At 40.4% G+C, this 18,837-nt stretch overlaps 1 protein-coding gene across 4 annotated transcripts in view; it reads right to left on the bottom strand.

The window, feature by feature from the left end:
• The window catches only part of Rho-5 (rhomboid-5), a 300,427-nt gene that overhangs the window by 158,811 nt on the left and 122,779 nt on the right, over positions 1–18,837 (bottom strand). For 3 of the 4 annotated variants that reach the window (XM_076765407.1, XM_076765409.1, XM_076765410.1), the window contains exon 3: positions 2,893–5,736. In XM_076765407.1, coding sequence (XP_076621522.1) covers positions 2,893–5,705 — 2,813 coding nt within the window. In that variant the 5' untranslated portion in view covers positions 5,706–5,736. Of the gene's footprint in view, positions 1–2,892; positions 5,737–17,221; positions 17,278–18,837 lie in introns of those variants that run through there. The other variant, XM_076765408.1, reaches the window with a different exon arrangement.

The following is an 18,837-nucleotide window of genomic DNA, read 5'->3' as shown; positions in this document are numbered from 1 at the left end:
AAATAGAAAATCGTAATACGGATCAAAGTGGAACCATAGCGCGAGTTAAAGAGGGAAGGGCTAAATTTTTTCCAGGTCGAAGTAAATTTCGCACGCATACCAGAGACAATATTTCTAAAAAAAATCTCCAAAGTTCTGAAGCGCACAGGCAAGCGAAAGCTTTGGGTGGTAGTAATGCATCATTGACTTTGAAACGCGGGAAAGGGACACTGTGAAGTTACGGAGATACGCGAGACTCGATGAAGATGAAAAAATAAAGTGGGCCACGATACTCCATTAACCTGATTACTGCGACGAAAGTAACGGCCCTTTCTGCACTCGCAGCTTCCGCGCGACTGCTAAATGTGGACACGGCCTACATTCCAGTTCATTTTTATGTAACGCTTTAAATAGTGATCATCAACCGTGAAACAAAGCGTCATCAAACAGTTCACGAATTCCAGCTACCGTTACGAACTATAGAACACTAATCCGTGTCCCAATTATATTGACCCGTCTCGCCTGGAAAACAAGACTCGACTTCTTCGTTTCTTCGTAGCGAGTAAATTATTAATTTCGAAAATTTTATGCGGTACTGACTCATATTCGAGTGATTAATTTTCTCGAATGAGCCGACGGTTTCAACGCGTACGAATTATGTACGTCGAACGCGCGAGTCAACTACTTTAATTTATTAAATTTAGCAGCCGCCAGTATCAAACGAGCACCGAATAAAAACTTTCCGGGATGAAATTTTCACCGGGAGGCTGATAAATCTCAATTTAACGTCGAATTCCAAATTTAATCAATTTCAACGGAACACCAATATGGCGCGCTCTTCCACGTTAACGATCAAACATATTTTGCGCGTGGTCAGTATCGGAATATTAAGGGCGCCATAAATTCACGCATAACATACTTCGGTGTACCGAGTGGAAAGTTAAACCGTACGCTGCGCGAATGTAATCTCACTCGACGAGATTTAATGTCGAAGAAAACTGAAATCGAGTCGCGACCGTGCGAACGTTTCGGACGTTACTCCCCCTCAAACCCCTCGTGGAAAGTCCCTTCTGTTCGGCTGTAAATAATACTCATCCTGCAATTAAGACTCTGCCATTCTAATTTGTGAGCTTTATTATAAAGGCGTATAATTGCGGGGACGCGTAATCCGGATCCCCTGTATTACTTAATCCCTAGCTACACGGCTGAGCTCTCGGCGCATGCAACTCCTTTTATCTGCACGCTAACTTCCAGTTCTGCGGCGACTAATTTCTTCTGCTCTGGAATCGTTCCCTATCTTCCCCGAATTTACCCTGACACGCGTTCCAGGTTTATAATTTTCGATTGGGGAAAATATTTTTGAATCATTCAAAGCTCAAACGTTTTTAGAAATGCAGGGCAAATGTAAACACGCTTAGTCTTCAATGATTGAACAATCAGTATTATTGCAGTTAACGATTAATGCTGTGACAGCCATGTTATTCATACATGGATGACAGAACTAAAATAATTCTCAAATGGAAACGTTAAAGTAAATAAATTTGAATAGGATTTATGAATTTTAGCGAGGTTATAAGTACTGAAACTTTTAAATTATATAGTTTATAATTGATTAAAATCAAAGTTTTGGTTTCATAAACAATTCTAAAGGTTTTGGTCTGGCAGTCAGCGTGTTAAGAATGCTTAATACGATCAACGTTTGTAGTTTCTACTTGATTATAAGCATAATATATAAAAGGTAAATGATGTCCTAAGACTAAAATGCTACCAACTACTATTATTAAATACAGTAGAGTTCCGATTATCCGGCATATTTACCCCTACTATTTTTCGGTACATGTTACGGGATATATTTCACACAAACAAAGAAGTCACAACCGCATGCATCCAGCAATGACGTTCATACTAAACAGTTGACGAATGGAGCGTAGGAATTTTATATATTTTACTTTTTATTAATAAATTATATTACTACATTATCCATGGCTTTATTTATTAAAAATCACAAACAAATTTAAAACAAAAATCGACAGGGGATATGTGCATAAATTTTTCAGTAAAAAAAAATATTTCGAATCGTTATGAAAAAATTATTTTTGGTTGTGGGGGCCCAATACAAACATTTTTGGTGAATACACATACCCCCGAAATTTTACGCACTTTCGAGAAAAAAATTCCTTACTGAGAATGTCTGAAATTTCATCTGTATCTTTAAAATATCATAACTTCTGAACGGATTGAAGGATTTTAATGTTTAAAAAGGCAAACAAAGCGTATTTTAATGGAGAATATGTAGAAATTCTAAAAATATTGGGAAAGTCGTTCTTTAACCCCATAAAGTGTGAAAAACCCCATAAAAGTGGTCCAATTTTCAAACAACCATAACTCCTACAATAGTCAATATATTTCAATGAAACTTTTTCCTGAAGTAGAACTCATGAGTAGCTACAAAAAAGTATTAAACAACTTTTCTATAGAGCATCAAACAAAATTACTAAAAATCGAAAACGAATTTTTAAGAAAAATTGACAGGGGGTAGGTACCTAATTTTTCGGCGAAATTGAAAAATTTCAAATCAGTATAGGAAAATTATTTTCGATTGCAGGGGTTAATTACAATCATTTTTGGTTAATAGACATACTCCCGAAATCCTATGCACTTTCGAGAAAAAAATTCCTTCCCGGAAATGTAATGTCTGACCATAAATAGTCTACTGAAATTTCATTTTCTCTCTTGCTTCTTCTTGTGTTAATTTCTATGATCTGTTAATAATGTCACGATTGACGCGAAAATGGTAATAGAGCTCTAGAGCCCCAGAAAAATTGTCTGCGATTATATTTCTCGTTTTTAACACTTCATATTTTGGATAATCGAAATTTTACTGTAATAAACTTTGCTTTAAGAAAGACTCACCATGAAGTCTGCGTAGGTATGGAGGGCAGCGCCCCCGGCGGCAAGGACCTCCTGATGGCTTGACAACACGCCCGGCCGCTCCCGGAAACCTCGTTACAGCAAGATGGCGGATTAGTGCACACGTGGCGAACGACGCTGGTGGACGTCGTCGGGAACTCGACCGCAGAAGCACGCACCTTCGGTCTGAGCAACGGCGACATCGAGAAGCCGTCCCTCTGATTAGACGCGGAACTGCTCGAGCTACTGGAACCAGGACTGCCGCCCAAACGACCGGGGGACGCGTACGCGAAACCACGAAGTCGGAAGTGCGACTGATGGTACGGGTAGCCAGCAGGTGGTGGTAGCCGATAATGATGATGGAATCCGAGGTCTCGCCTCATGTACGGGTCACCGGGATCGTTTGTGGGCACGTAACGATCCGTGGGCGTGTGCGCCGAAGGTGGTACGTACCTGTCGACGTATCTGTCCGGATAGAGGACCTCTGGCGGTGGTTGAGGCACGTAACGTTCGACAGGTGTGTGCGCGGTCGGCGGAACGTAGCTTCCGGTCGCACTGGACGAGTTGTAGGTTCGATCGGAGGACGTGACGGCTACGGAAGTCCCGCACGAGGAGATCGGCGTTATACGACCGGTGTATCGATCTTTCGGCTTAGGTAGAGACAGGTACTTGTCCGCGGTACGCGCTGGAGAGTATCGATCAGGAGTGGAATGAAAACGATCAGAAGAGACGGTAGATGGAGCGAATCGGTCGGTGGTACCGGTGACCGAGGTCGAGAATCTGTCGTAACGGTCCTGACTGAGTCTGTCGAACTGATCGTTGGGATTACCCACGGTATAGCGGTCGGTGCCGTAGCTTTGCACGGACTTGGACACCTGGAGGTACTTGTCCACGGCGGTTTTTTTCGTACTTTGATAACTGGAGCCGCCCATTCCTCCCGCGGCTCCTGATCCCGATCTGAGGCTGTTGCTCGCCGTCTCGGGGGTCGGCGAGATGGAGGTGAAACGGTCGTTGGATGTCGACGACTGCGTGGCCGTTGTGTTCGCGTAGGACGAGTGGTACCGAGCGACGGTGTCGGTGGAGGAGGAGGACGAGGAGGATGTCGTAGAGAGCAGCCGTTCGGTGGAGGATCCTGATACGGCGTACCTGGTCGCGTCGGTGGTCGCGAGCTTCCCGTCGTGTCCTGGCGACGAGGTGGCCAGGTAGCGATCGTTGGACACGCAGAATCTGTCGTTGGATCGCGTCTGGCCGCACCGTTGTATCGCGGAGTCGTTGAAACGGTCGCTGGTGGCGACGTATCTGGACTGACCGTTCCCAACTTCCTGGAAGCTGGAGTATCTGTTGAAATCCGCGGGCGCCGGCGATCCGCTGGATCTGTCCGTATACTTTTGGCAAACCGTCTCGACGCCGCGATCGGTGTACAAGCGTCTCTGTTCGTTGATGTTGGACGATACTTGCAGAGACCTCTCCGTCGACGAGTATCGTTGATGAGAGGTCTCGGGATTCGGTGAGTTCGAGAGGAATCTCTCGGTGCTCGATGATATCGTCGAGTAACGATCGTGATGTACGATCGGTGTCGTTTCCTGCCGATGGTATCGTTCGTAGACCGACGATTCTCCGAGATACCTGTCCGTCGATTTGCTCGCGAACCTCTCTGGCACCGGGGCGTGTATAGGCGATGAAGAGAGCAATCTGTCCGTGGAAATGGCGCCGTATCGCGAGCCAGTGGAATCCTTGCCAGTGGTGTATACGCTGCTCCTGTCGCCTTGTAAACTGACCTGAAGGCTTCCCAGCACTGGCGACGAGCCGGACAACAGCCGGTCGCTGGCCCCAGTGTATCGTTGCTGATCCTTGGACTCGTGTATGACGTTCGACGACTGCTGATTGGCCAGTAATCGTTCCGCCGAGGTGAATCGTTCCTTAGCTGGCATCGGTGAGGCTGGCGCGGTACTCCCGCCGTATCTGGTGCTTGGAGAACCTGGGGGCAGAATCCTATCAGCAGCAGGATAACCAGCCAGACTCTGGGTCGAGGCATACTTCTCGCTTGGGCTGGGCGACAGAGGCGGTGGTGGCACGAAGCGATCGTTCGCTGGCGCCGGCGATGGTGGAGAGGGGAACGTCTCTGACGAGAAAGGACTCGTCGCGCAGCCTGACACCAGGATGTTGGTGTTCGCGTACTCGTTTCCTGCGGACACCAGCTCGTTGACGGTGTTCGCGGCCTGCTGAAAGCGCTCGCTGGGGGCCAGAGACAATCTCTGATCGCCATGGAGGCCGCCGAGCTCGTTGAACCGCGGAAAACACTCGACCAGAACGTTTTGCGACAACGTTTGTCCAGACGCGGTCGATCTACCTGCCGCGTACTGATGGTGCACCTGCAGGGAGGACTGACCGAATCTCTCCTGGTTCTGGTAGTGGCCGAATCGCTCGCAGCTCGACTGTATCGAACGCGTTTCCGCGCAGGACTTGGGGAAATCGTCGATCGACGGTTTGTCCGTCGACTTGTCGTAACGATCGATGCCCGACATTCGTTCCCGGCCTCCATAATCGACGTGCTCGTTTCCTTCGCTTTGTTGGTCAGATTGGTAACGATCTTGGCTAGAAGCGTTCGAGACATTCGAGCTGACTCGTAGATCCGTTTGTTGCTGTTGCTGCTTATAACAGTCCGACGAATTGTTGGAACCGATTTGGGAGCCAACGCTTCCGGATGTGCCGGCGTTTGTTCCTGGAACCGGAGATGACGAGGACCCGTACTGAGTGATCGGGTGTTGGTGCAGTAGGAGACGTTCTCTTCGGCCATAGTCGTCGTCTGTCGGCATCCTGGTGGCCCGGGGCCCGCTGTCAGGACATCTGAAACACCATGAGTTACGTTCGTTAGCCTCGATTCTAAATATCAGTAAAATTTACTTTTGTTACTTAGAAAATAATTGACAAGAGTAAGCATATTCTTGATCGTTATTTACGTGTTTCCAGGAGTATATTAAATTATGCATGTAAGCATGAAAGAGAATCTCCGACTTTTAAAACGTTATATACCTTAGGCACTTGTTATAGTACGTCTTATAGCTGATTGTCTTTGGCAAGGCAATAAACAAAAAGTTATCATATGTGTTGCAATTTCAATCACGATTTACAGAAGACCTACACCTGCATACTCAGAAGATGACGCTGAGCATGCCCCAAAACGAATAGAGAATTTTTCTTGTGATAAGTAGTACGTATCGTTTATTGTGCAATTGAATATTTCATTATGCCTTTTTTCCAGTTTAATAAATAAGTTTACTTCGTGTGTTTAAATCATTCAATTTCGTTACCTTGACCCAACAATGTGTTATATAATTTAATAAAAAAAAATTTGTACATCACTCGATAAAACATATCCCTATCGAAGGAATTGACAACTGATATTTTATCACGTAGTTTGACACTAAGGAAAATGTAATATGTCCGTGTCAAAAAAATAATGAGTCACTATTTGCGATGCTATTCACGATGGATAGAAATATATCGTTTCTAGGTTGAAAATGAAGCCAGAATATATTCAATTTAATAACAGAGTCAAATCTGGGATAAAATGGATCAAATATTAGAACAGAACAATATAGGATGACGAGATATTAAGTGGAGATTAGACTCTTTTTAAATATTATACTCGATATTGCTAAACGGCCTATTATTTTCTTTTTCATTGGTATTCACTAATATAATTTCCATAACTGAGAAATGATTCAACGTTTAAATGCCACTAAATACAATATATTTCAATTTCAGCAAAATTCGACGTATTATTTCGAACAATGCTCGATTTAATATGGAATGATCGAATTTCATCGTATATTTTTATTTTACAAACGCGGATCGACGTAGAGTTGTCCAACGAATGGGTATCCCGAACGATTTGACGATATATCGACAATTTGTAAATGCAGTATAGAAATATAATGGTTATTGATATAAAGATTGAACTTTTACACACGAATAACGCCACGAAAAAATCCAATAGCGTTGTACGCATAGCTTATGCAAAACCTTTTAGCCAGCTTGGGTAAAAATCAACGCACTAGATTAAAAATATAAATATGGAAATATGAAAACGATTCTTACGAAAAAATTCATGAAATCGATTCGACAGATAACGCGTTAAAAGAGATAGAATAATATAACAAGTTACAGTAGAGAACAGTAGTAGAATAATATAATATTATTAACAACACATTTACGTATTGTTTTCAGTCAACAATATACATGAAGTAATAACCTATAAACGAAAATCAATATTTGGAGGGGAGTGTTGAAGGTAGCTGAACACGAATGTAAAATTTAAGATACCACGTTTAAAATGGTGGACGTAATATTATATTTTCTGAACGATTTCAGATAGGGAGTTGAAAATAAGGGATGGGTGTACAATTTTCACGCGTTATAATTAATTTGCGTTTCGCTAGGACCTACGTAATTTTCTTGAATATTTTGACGATGAAGTATAATGCGGAAATATGACCAGCGGCTGATACGAATTGCTTGTTACGTGACGTTAAAACGCAGCCCGTATAATCGATTGCAAATTAATTGGGGCCACGCTTGCTCGCGTTTCGCTATGGTCGAACGTGTCCGAACGAGTGACGCGTGTGGTCGTTCGTAACCACTGGCGAGGCTGCAGCGAATTGCTGCGAAATGCAACGATTTCATCGATCACTGCTTAAATCCCCTAAAGAGTGTTGGATGGCACGAGTCCCCGGCCCATGAAACTTTTACAATGCTTTTGCGTGAATGTGAAAACGAAATTGACGGTCCCGCCTCATTGTTAATACCTTGAATCCTGCTTTATTTTTATCTCCTTTTATTTTATAGTCACCGTTAAAAATACACCGTACTGCACCATTACCAACAGTTAATACTGTTGTTTGAAATGTTTAACCCTCTACGCTCCGCTTTATCGTCGACTATTTAAACAAATTATATAATCGGGTTTTGATCACCGTCGAAAACGAAACGCGAATTAAAAGGCAGGAATTTAACGGAGAGATATTTTAATCACGTCCATTTTGCTGCGAGACATTTTAATTAATACTTGTTTCGAGGGAATTTCTTTATGGTCACAATTTCTGCTTCGAAACAACAGAAATCAGACGTGGAAAATATAAATGCCTGTGTAACAAAGTTTATATAACTCCGAAAAATTAATGCAAAATGTTTATTTCAAATTGTTGGCCAACAATGTTGCATAACTATTACAATTAGAAACTATGGAATAATTGCAAACTTCAAGTTTAACTTGTACATAATGCATAGAAATTTTGAAAATTTCGTAACTCCCTGCGAATTCGTACATTTACGATCAACCGTAGCACAAACAATGTATTGCATTCAAAATCATCTTTAAATATCGTTCAATTGTCACAGCGTTTGACCAAACTTCGGTACGAAATTCAATTAACGGGCAATTAAACGGTAAAAATTAACCGGTTCAGCTCTCTCGTATTCATCTTACTCCCGGTATAATTTTCTGATAAAGTGATACGAAATTCCTTGCCAAGAAATTAGAGTGTAACACTACACAGTTCGTAGTTCAATCATATTGCGGTAACAAAAGGTGCAAGCGGAGAGAGCGAGAGAGAGTGTAATTGGTCATATATTAGAGGCAAGGGTAGAACCTGCAATCACTCGCAAGTAGAATGAACCGTGTAATTGATCAGACGTTTCCCCGAGGAAGATGACGGCCTGGCTGAAATATCGACCACCTTATGCCTGTTATTTGCAAACGTGTCATTTAATCGCAGAATATATTTCACGCTCGTGTTTCCTACTTACACATCCGTGATTACTTCTTTTGCTTTCGGAGCCTGTTTTTATGAGAAAACACAACTTGTCGCCGCTCCAAGGTATAATTATTTCCTCCCAACATTACTTTCGGTACACAGAGTGGTCCGATTACTGTGTTCACTTCGAATATTCGTGCTTTTTAATGACAAAAAGAAAACCAGAATCAAAGAAGACAGACACACTTGTTTGGTTGAAAGAATAATATCGAATTTACTACTTGAAACAAGATTTTGCATTTGTTAGTCTCTGCAAGGTTTGGATGTAAAACTACCAACTACCAATATTACTTTCGGTACACAGGGTGGAATATTCATGCTTTTTAATGATAAAAAGAAAACGAAAACTTCAGAAGACAGACACATTTGTTGTTTGGTTGAAAGGATAATATCGAATTTACTACTTGAAACAAGATTCTGCATTTGTTAGTCTCTGCAAGGATTGGATGTAAAACTACGGTAAAACAATCATCCATAAACAATTAATTAAAAAAGGATTAATAAAGTGTCCGAAACTAAAGATTTCCAAGATTCGTTCCCAGCATTCAATTCGTTTGGAAACGTGTAAAACTTTCGACTGGAAACTGGAATTGCAATCGCGAGGAAATAACTCTAAAGAAGCGATAAACGACTGCAAACGACACCGACAATATAAAAAAGAAAGAGTTTGGAAATGGCTTTTGTGGCGAACGATTGAAAGACTTCATTGGCAGTTCGCGGCGTTCGAAACGGTCGTAACGAAGCGCGTATCCAGCGTTCGCTCGACTCCGAAAAAAAAGGGGAAAACCGCTCTGCGAAGCGTTAATAAAACGTTTTACATGTTCGCGAATCAACTCGCCGCGATTTCTGTGTCTAACGGTGGAATATTCTTTCCTGGATCGCGAGGAGGTAGCAACATTTATCGCTGCACGCTGGTATCGCTGATACGCGAAAGAGAGTCGTTCGAGCAATGCGTCTATTGCGTTGGAGAGGAAAAACTTGGCGAAAGGTGGAAAACGACACGCATAGACCGCGTCGTAAAGATAAAGCGCAGCTGGTGTTCCGCGAAAGAGCGAACTATTCGTCGAGACACGTATATATACGCCATTTTTTTTTACGTTCTCCGCAGATCGTATAACGACGGAACGGGTTAGAAATTTTTCAATTTCCCCCTGCCCGCTGAAATCTCCGATGAAAATCCGACGAACGTCCCAGGAAAACGTAACACCGTGATTTTCTAACGAGTTTATCGGAATTCTCAAACCCGAGTCGATAAAGTATGCCCACCGTCGTTTTCCCGTAGTTCTTTTCGACTTGCTTCGCGTTAACTTCGTAAATAGTTCATTTTTCCGGTATTTTTATGACGTAAATATATATTTCGATCAGTTTTCGTAATTGTGTTGGGACTAAAAATATTTCCGTTACCTTCGGTGACCCGAAAAGTGTCGATTATTCTTAGAAAAGAAATTAAATTTCGAACTAATAATTAAACGCTTCTACCCTAAATGAAATATCAAACGATATTTGTATAAGCAGGGAAGAATATATTCATTATCTTGGAATTAAAATTCTGTAATCGAAACAATTTTATTTTTTTTTTGTTTAATTATTTATAGTTTGTTGTTCTCAACACAGATATTTCTAGCGTGGACTGTTTCATCCTGCACATAGAAACTCATTTTAGTATGCAATGCGTTCAAGTATAATTAGATTGCTGGGACAGCAATGACACTTAAGAATATGAGAGCTGTTTGCATATTTGTTCTCTAAGAAGGATTCAACCAACGGAATTTTAGCTTGCGTTGCTTTATCAAAATAATTTATTTACTTATCGAAGAAGAACGCCAGTTATAAAAGATAATGTATTAGCTTTAACTAGGCCAGTGAATATTAAATACGTACACTTCACCAATATGATCTATACACTTTTTACGTTTATAAACGTGAACTCACGTTACATATTTATTTAAAGATTTTATTTATATTTATACAGTATAATGCAGTACTTTAATCTATTAATGAATTCTATTTGGTAGATTTATAATACTGTGAATTTTCTTCAATAGTATTAATATTTAATAAATCTCCTTTCCACTGTATAAGAAAGCTAATGTAGTAATTCTTAATTTTACGATTAAATTGTAAGATAACAATTTACCGAAACTCGTCCTTTTGCCTTGCTTCTACCAGAACTAACTAAGTTATCTGACAACTAATAATTCCATTCAAATGTTCCAAAGTCAGATCCTGTTGAATCATAATTTGCTTCTAAGGCGAAGTTTGCTGAGTCTTACCGACAAGTTCACCAGCAACATCTAAACGCAACACCAATAAAATTACATAAACTGTACAACCTTTTATATTTTTCGAGTTCCCTTTAGAAACTCATCATTAAATTCGTCAGAGTCGTGGTTCCAGAACGAGAACTTTACAATTCAGAGTTTTTCCTTCACCTTAACCCAGTAATTCCCGGTGCATACGTATTTAAAATAATTCGAAGGACACGAAGTTCTCTATTTGCATGGAAGCAGCAGTTGCCAGCCGATCGAAAAACCTGTACAGCAAATTTTGGCGAGAGGGCACCTCGTTCGAGGACGGGCGAGAGGCAAAAATTAATTAAACGAGAAGTTTCCACTGGCACGTAAACGAAGAATGTGGAAAGTTTCCAGCAAGCTGACCGAATACCGTGTTTCACGTGCCTTTCCGTTTCTTTCTTCCGCGAAGGACGAGCCGTAGGACAGCGGCGGACGATGCTGCAGGCAGTTTTTGCAATTAGCGCGTTCAGCATGTTCCCATCCTCGTTCTGTCCTGCGCCCCGTTCCCGATCGCTTTCCAGCCTGATTCTTCCCCTTCAACAACGCCGCTGGAAACACTCGTGTTCTCGAACCGAACATTATGACCAGATGGTTCTCGCGGCTGGTTGCCACGTAGTCGCGCGAAAGCGTCGCCTGATCTGCATAGTCGAGCGATTTTCGCTCCGATCGTCTAGCTTTTACGTCTCCACTGCAGCTGACGAACAACGTTTAACTATTCGAGTATCGAGTGCTGGGTAAAAAATTATTAGACACGAAGGGGTGAGAAACCAATCGTTACAAAGCTCTCTGTAACGATGAATTTAATCACCGACTTCTGGGTTACAATGGTAACGTAAAAGAACTTCATACGGAAGTTAAAAAGAAATTCATGCGAGGGTCGTTCGAAAAGTCCTTAGAAAATTCAAGAGCTGGCACTCGGAGCATCGAAAATGATTCGTTTTTAGTAAGCATCATGACTCACTAGACAGCTGTCAAAGTCTCAGTTATATCCACCACATGGGTTTCATTTTTATTGTCGATCGAAGCAAGAAACTTCCTCTTGCGTCAAAACAATGCACGGGTGCACATCTGCGCAGTTTCGATGGCCAAAATCATGGAATTCAAGTTCGAATTATTACAACATCCACCGTATTCACCGGATTTGGCCCTCAGTAGCTTTTTTTTGTTTCCAAACTTAAAAAGTCATCGCCCAAACAGATGCCTATTTTGAGGACCTTCCGAAATCTTACTTTTTAGATGGCTTAAAAAAGTTGGAGAAACGCTTGGAAAAGTGTATAGAGCTAAAAGGAGATTATAAAAAATCTACATAAAATAATTTGTTTTTCTATCTTTTTCCACGGACTTATTGAACCACCCTCGTACGTAACTAATTTTGGTAGAATTTACGAGAGAAATGAATTGAGATTTCGCGATACCTCCAGATCGTTAGTCACAGTGAAACGACCTTGACGGAAAGTCGAGATCATTAAATTTGAATTTGGTTCCGCGTCAATCGCCCCCCAGCCTTTCGGTGTACGGGGTCGTCGGGAGAAACTGACTTTAAATTGAATCGAAATCGATGTTCATTCAATCCGTAATACGGTTGTCGGCACATTATTTTGCCAGCGCGAATCTCACGGAGGACTGTCAAGCCAGCAACGCGATCGCCCACCTCGTCGCCGTCCAAAATTTCAGCATCGAGGGTGCGTCAAGCCACACCATCCATTTCACGAACGTCGAGGAATGACATATTCTCAGGTTCCCATTGGGACCGAGGTCACACGAGGCGACACACGCGACACATGTCACGTGCACGTACACGCGTCAACCGACGCGTCAACTGCCGGATAAAACCATTTGTCAAATCTCCTTCCAGGGAGTGCACGTAGATATTCGACGGGAATCCCAAGAATTCCTTCGTAAATCTTCGACATTATCCGCCGGGGAAAGAAAATATCATCGACGGGGGAGCGTTCCTCGAAACCACCCCTGGGGCATGCAAACTGCTGATAGGATTGTATAGAGACCGTAGAGGTCTGCATCGAAGAGTCAACTATTATCGATTGTTGTAATTCGTCGTATGGAGAATAATCAGTATCGTCAATATTAAGTTGAGTCGATATTAATAGATGAACAATGCAATCGTTTCTATTACTCTTTCATTATTTCATACGTTGAAACAAAATAGCCATTTTTGACTGATTGAGTAAATCATTAAAGTCGCTATTAATATATACAATATTTGCCATCAAATATGTACGATTCCTTAAACATTGTACAATACATTTTGACGTAGAATATTCCAAGGTGGGGAAAGAAAATATCATCGACGAGGAAGGGTTCCCCGAAACCACCCCTGGGGCATGCAAACTGCTGATAGGATTGTATAGAAACCGTAGAGGTCTGCATCGAAGAGTCAACTATCGTCGATTGTTGTAATTCGTCGAATGGACAATAATCAGTATCGTCAATATTAAGTTGAGTCGATATTAATAGATGAACAATGAAATCATTTCTGTTACTCTTTCATTATTTCATACGTTAAACCAAAATACCCATTTTTGACTGATTGAGTAAATCATTAAAGTCTCTATTAATATATGCAACATTTTCCATCAAATATGTACGATTACTCAAACATTGTACAGTACATTTTGATGCAGAATATTTCGAGACGTATGAAAAATAAAAAAAAAATACTATTTAAATTTTATTATATTCAAATTATGGATTCACGGAATGCTCGAACACCGGGAGTATATTTGTGATGCGTTAAAAATATTCCAAAAATAAATTACTTCATACGCTAAAACAAAATATGCAGCCATGTTCGATTGATGAAGTAAATCATTAAAGTTTCTATTAATATTCAAGCTGTTCGGCCAATCCTGGGAAAAATTTTAATGGGAGAATGTAGAGGCCAAAATAAGACGAAAATCAAGAGTACTAATTTGTTGATGGAGGCTTCGTTACAAAATGTTATTAACGTTTAAAGTTCCGCCCGTACAGAATTTTTTTCTAGAAAGTGGGTAGGATTTTGTGGATATATCCATTGACAAAACATGTTTGCAATTGACCTCCACAACTGAAAATAATTTTTCCAGAACGATTTGAAACTTTTTTTGTTCGCCGAAAAATTTAGACACCTTTCCCCTGTCGATTTTTCTTAAAAATTCGTTTTTCATTTTTAATAAATTTGTTTGACGCTCTACAGAAAAGTTGTCTAATGCTTTTTTGTAGGAACCCATGGGCTCTGCTTCAGAAAAAAATTCCAATGAGATACCTTTATTAATGTAGGAGTTATGGCCGTTTAAAAATTGGACCAGTTTTAGGGGGTTTTTTTCACTTTACGGTGTCAAGGAACAACTTTTTCAATATTGTTAGAATTTCTACATATTCTCCATTAAAATACGCGTTGTATGCCTTTTTAAACATTAAAATCCTTCAATCCGTTCAGAAGTTATGATATTTTAAAGATACAGATGAAATTTCAGGGAAACATATCAACGTATGGTCAGACATTACATTTTCGGTAAAGAATTTTTTTCTCGAAAGTGTGTAGGATTTCGGGGGTATGTCTATTCACCAAAAATGATTGTAATTGACCCCCGCAATCGAAAATAATTTTTCCGTGAATGATTTGAAATTTTTTAATTTAATTTTTTAATAACTTTTTAAAGATGCCTCTGTCAACAAATTGATATTCATGATTTTTGTTTTATTTTGGCCTCTAGAATCTTCCATTAAAATTTTTCCCAGGGCTGGCCGAATACCCTGTATACAATATCTTTCATCAAATATGTACGCTTTCTCAAACATTTTGATGCAGAATATTCCGAGACGTAACAAAACTAAAAAAAGCACTATTTAAATTTTATTATATTCAAATTATGAATTCGCGGAATGCTCGAACACCGAGAGTATATTTGTAATGCGCGAAAAATATTCCAAAAATAAATTACTCGACTAGTTTGCTCTTGATCGTCCATAAACCGTACCGCTGACGCTAAAATTAATTGATTAAACAAAAGAAGTATGGCTCCCGGGAAGTTTAACAAGATTGCTATTAATGGCTTGAACTTGCCTCGAAGGAACTGCAATTCGTGCTACAGCAATTACGCGAGGATATCCGACGACGTCGAGAATTTTCCCGCATCGCGGGGACACGAGTAGCTGCAACTGCGCCCGAAAAACTGAGGCGAGCTACGAAAACCGTTTGTCTCCGCTCAAAGGTAAGGGAGCGAGTTAAAGGTACGTCCTGGCGAAAGAAAACGACGCCCTCTTCGTCTCGTCCTCGACAAACGACGAACGAACGTACCCTCTCTGCTCGCGATAAGAATCGCCAGGAAATTTGCCACAGCACTGTCTCGTCTCCGCCCCCACCTTGACTCTTCGCCCTCGGCCAAGTCGGTTCCTCGACGATGAAAAGAACCGTGGCTCGCGGAAGGACGAGCAGAAAAAGATGCAAATTATCCGGGTAACTGCGTCCATGAAAATAACGGCCAAACGACCTCCTCGGTTTCATTTTGCGTCTTACGCCTGGACACACGCATTGCTATCTGATGACCATTAATATTTTAGTATTAATAAAATGCATCTTTCTCAAATCGATAATAACGTAAATACACTTCTTAGAAACTAAAACTTTCTTTATTGCGAAAACGAGAGGTGAAGAATTACTAAAATTGAAAATTTAAGGCTTACCGAAACAAAAAAATGCAATCTTCGATAGTTGCAACTAGATGTTATTCACGATGGATACAAATATGTCGTTCCTAGGTGGAAAACTAAGCTAAAATATATTCAATTTGATTACAGATTCAAATCTGGGATAAAATGGATCAAATATTAGAACAGAACAATATAGGCTGACGAGGTATTAGGTGGAGATTAGATTCTTTTTAAATATTAGACTAATTATTGCTAAACGGCCTATTATTTTCTTTTTCGTTGGTATTCACTGGTATAATTTCCATAACTGAGAAATCATTCAATGTTTAAATACCGCTAAATACAATATATTTCAATTTTATATTTAATATTATATTTCAATTACGATAATAATAATTCTATTTTTTAAAGATCAAAGTATCAAATCTTCCTTTTTATCGCGAAAACGAGTGGTAGAGAATTACTAAAATTGAAAATTGAAGGCTCGCCGAAGCAAGAAAATGCAATCTTCCGATAGCTGCAACTTCAGCAACGTTGAAATCGTGCACGAGTTCTAATGACAGTAATCGACAGTCCCCCGTTCACTTATCTTGCAGTGCTCGGCGAAACGATCGTTTCGATGCACTCACGCTCGATTGCGAATTAATTAACCCGCGCGCGTAAAACAGACGCGAAATGCATCAAAACACGTGTAACTCAAGTATTATCCAATAACGGAAGCTGATGTTACCCATAAAACGTGTCCCGGCAAATCTCTCGTGAATTGCCACTGGAACAATCGAACACGAATTTCCGCGCTATCCTTCGACCGTCGTTTAAGCGTTTAATGGCATTACGTGGCAAATCCTTCGCGCTAGAAAAAACAGTCGTAATCGTCCGGTATTACACCTACGATTTGTGAATTTAGAATGGCAGGCGGCTTACATTGATCCTGGTTCGTTTAAATGGCGTCACGGCGGAACTCGAATCGATTGTAAAATAATTTTCGCAAATCAAATATTCCTACGTGTATCAAAAATTAAAAATAAAGCTTCAATGCCGGTTTGAAGTACGAATTTTATCCACATATTATATCTGCAACTTGTAATTAATAGTAATGAAATACTATAAAGGTCTTTACTGAAAGCAGAATAATAATAGAACAGTCCATCTATTCGCTAAATTAATTCGTGATATACATTTTCCGAATAAGTATTTTATGTTTTTGTTAACGTTTCATTACCTTATTCACAAGTTTATAATTAATTATGAATAAATTATCAATCATACCCGGTAATTACGTTTCCGTTGATTATTTCTGGTGTTCGTTAGTCATAATTATTGGTTATTCAGTAAATGTAATTATTAATCACAGTGCATTTTCCTCAACAAATCTTCCGCAGTTTCAAAATAATTTCTTTGAAACGAACAAATCCTCCAACGCAATAAAAACTGTATTTCATCGATCCAACGCTCGACAAACACGAAAGTTTAATCTTTCAAAGTTCAGGACGAGAGAAGTAATACACAACAAGCTATTCCCTAAACCCTTGATCCTCGAAGGAATAAGAAAAGTGAAAGAAAATCGAGTACCCTTCTTTTTTCTCGGGTTTCCGTCGTGAGGCAGGAATACCAAACTCGAGACTCGGAACATATCGCTCCCTGCGTCACGCAGAAACGAAGGAGATCCTACTCGTTGACGTGACGAAAGTAAATGGCTCCTGCCGTCAACGGACGGGAACTGAAATAGGGAAAAACGAGATGGAGGAGACACCGGAGGCGACCTTCCCCGCCATAACTTCCGGATTAAGAAAATGCCGAGAAGTTTTGACGTTACGTTATTGAGAATTCTCGGTATATCGAACTGTCGAATATAAATATTAGATCGTCGAATATGTTCTTTCTAAGTTCCACGTACGAAGTTTGACTTCTCATACTGTGGAACAATGCGTGCCCTTCGTTCTTACACGATATCTCGTTCCAAAGGTTAAACACCGGTCAAGTTCGCTGTGAACGCATGGGAACGTTTCCGTTTTTATCACTGTTTATACGTTTTAAATTATTTCAAAAATTTTTTATTCTTTGTATATTTTTCACGGTTTTTCTACTGCTTGACTTTTAATCACTTTTCCATCCACTTGTAAATTCTGTTTTCATTAAAGGGTTCCTTCCGTCCAAATAAATCAGAATCAAATTTGCAATTCAAATCTTCCTGGGCTGCAATTAAGTCGTAAACGTAATACGTTTCACCCGGCGTACGGTGTATTTCATATATTACTGTTACAGTTTTTCATGGAGACGTGACACGCAATCTGCAATTGGTGTCGCGAAACACTAATTAATGTCAGTGGGGAGAATACTTTTTAATAGGATAGAATACTGCTGCAATTTATTACAACGGTATACTTCACTACAGATTTCGAACCAAATTATCTCTATAAACTACATGCAAAGTTCCAATTTTATTTATACAGATTCCCATATGTAAGGCACAAATTCGTTAGAATAAACTTCTCTGTAACTATTAATTTAACTCATAATTATTTCAAATAAATACGTACAGAATCCAAACGTACTTTTGTTGTAAATTCAAGGTTACAGAACAACTCGTTTCACGTGACACACGGATATAGAAATGTTGTGAAAAAACTGTAACCGGTCGAGCATCGTCAATGGCTTCCTCGTAGTAGATAATTCGTAAAAAGTCGACACTTGCGAAAAGTGCCATCAAATTATCTCTTTAAACAACACGCAAAGTTCCAATTTTATTCATACAGATTCCAATATGTAAGACACAAATTCGTTAGAATATACTTCTCTGTAACTATTAATTTACAAAATTAAACTCGTACATTTAAGGTCACGTGACACACTGATACACGAACGTTGTGAAGAAACTGTAACCGATCGAGCATCGTCAATGACTTCCTCTGAGCAGATAATTCGTAAAAAGTCGACACTTGCGAAAAGCGCCGTCGCGACACATTCGAATCTCGTTACAGCGGAGTTGTGTTCCTTGGCTGTAAAGGTACGTCTACTTTTTATTTCCCCATCGAGCTCGTTACCCACAGTGTGGGAACCCCGTGAACCTTGCAACAAAACCGTGAAAAGGAAGCGACTTCGGACGTATCGGCCGCACAATCGATACGTGCCAATAGCCGCCCCGACGACGACAACCTCTCGTAATTTGCCGTCTCTTATTTCCGGCC

This window comes from Colletes latitarsis, chromosome 5, assembly GCF_051014445.1.
Source record: "Colletes latitarsis isolate SP2378_abdomen chromosome 5, iyColLati1, whole genome shotgun sequence".
Classification (NCBI taxonomy): Eukaryota; Metazoa; Arthropoda; class Insecta; order Hymenoptera; family Colletidae; genus Colletes; species Colletes latitarsis.
This window is presented reverse-complemented; position numbering and strand designations above follow the sequence as displayed.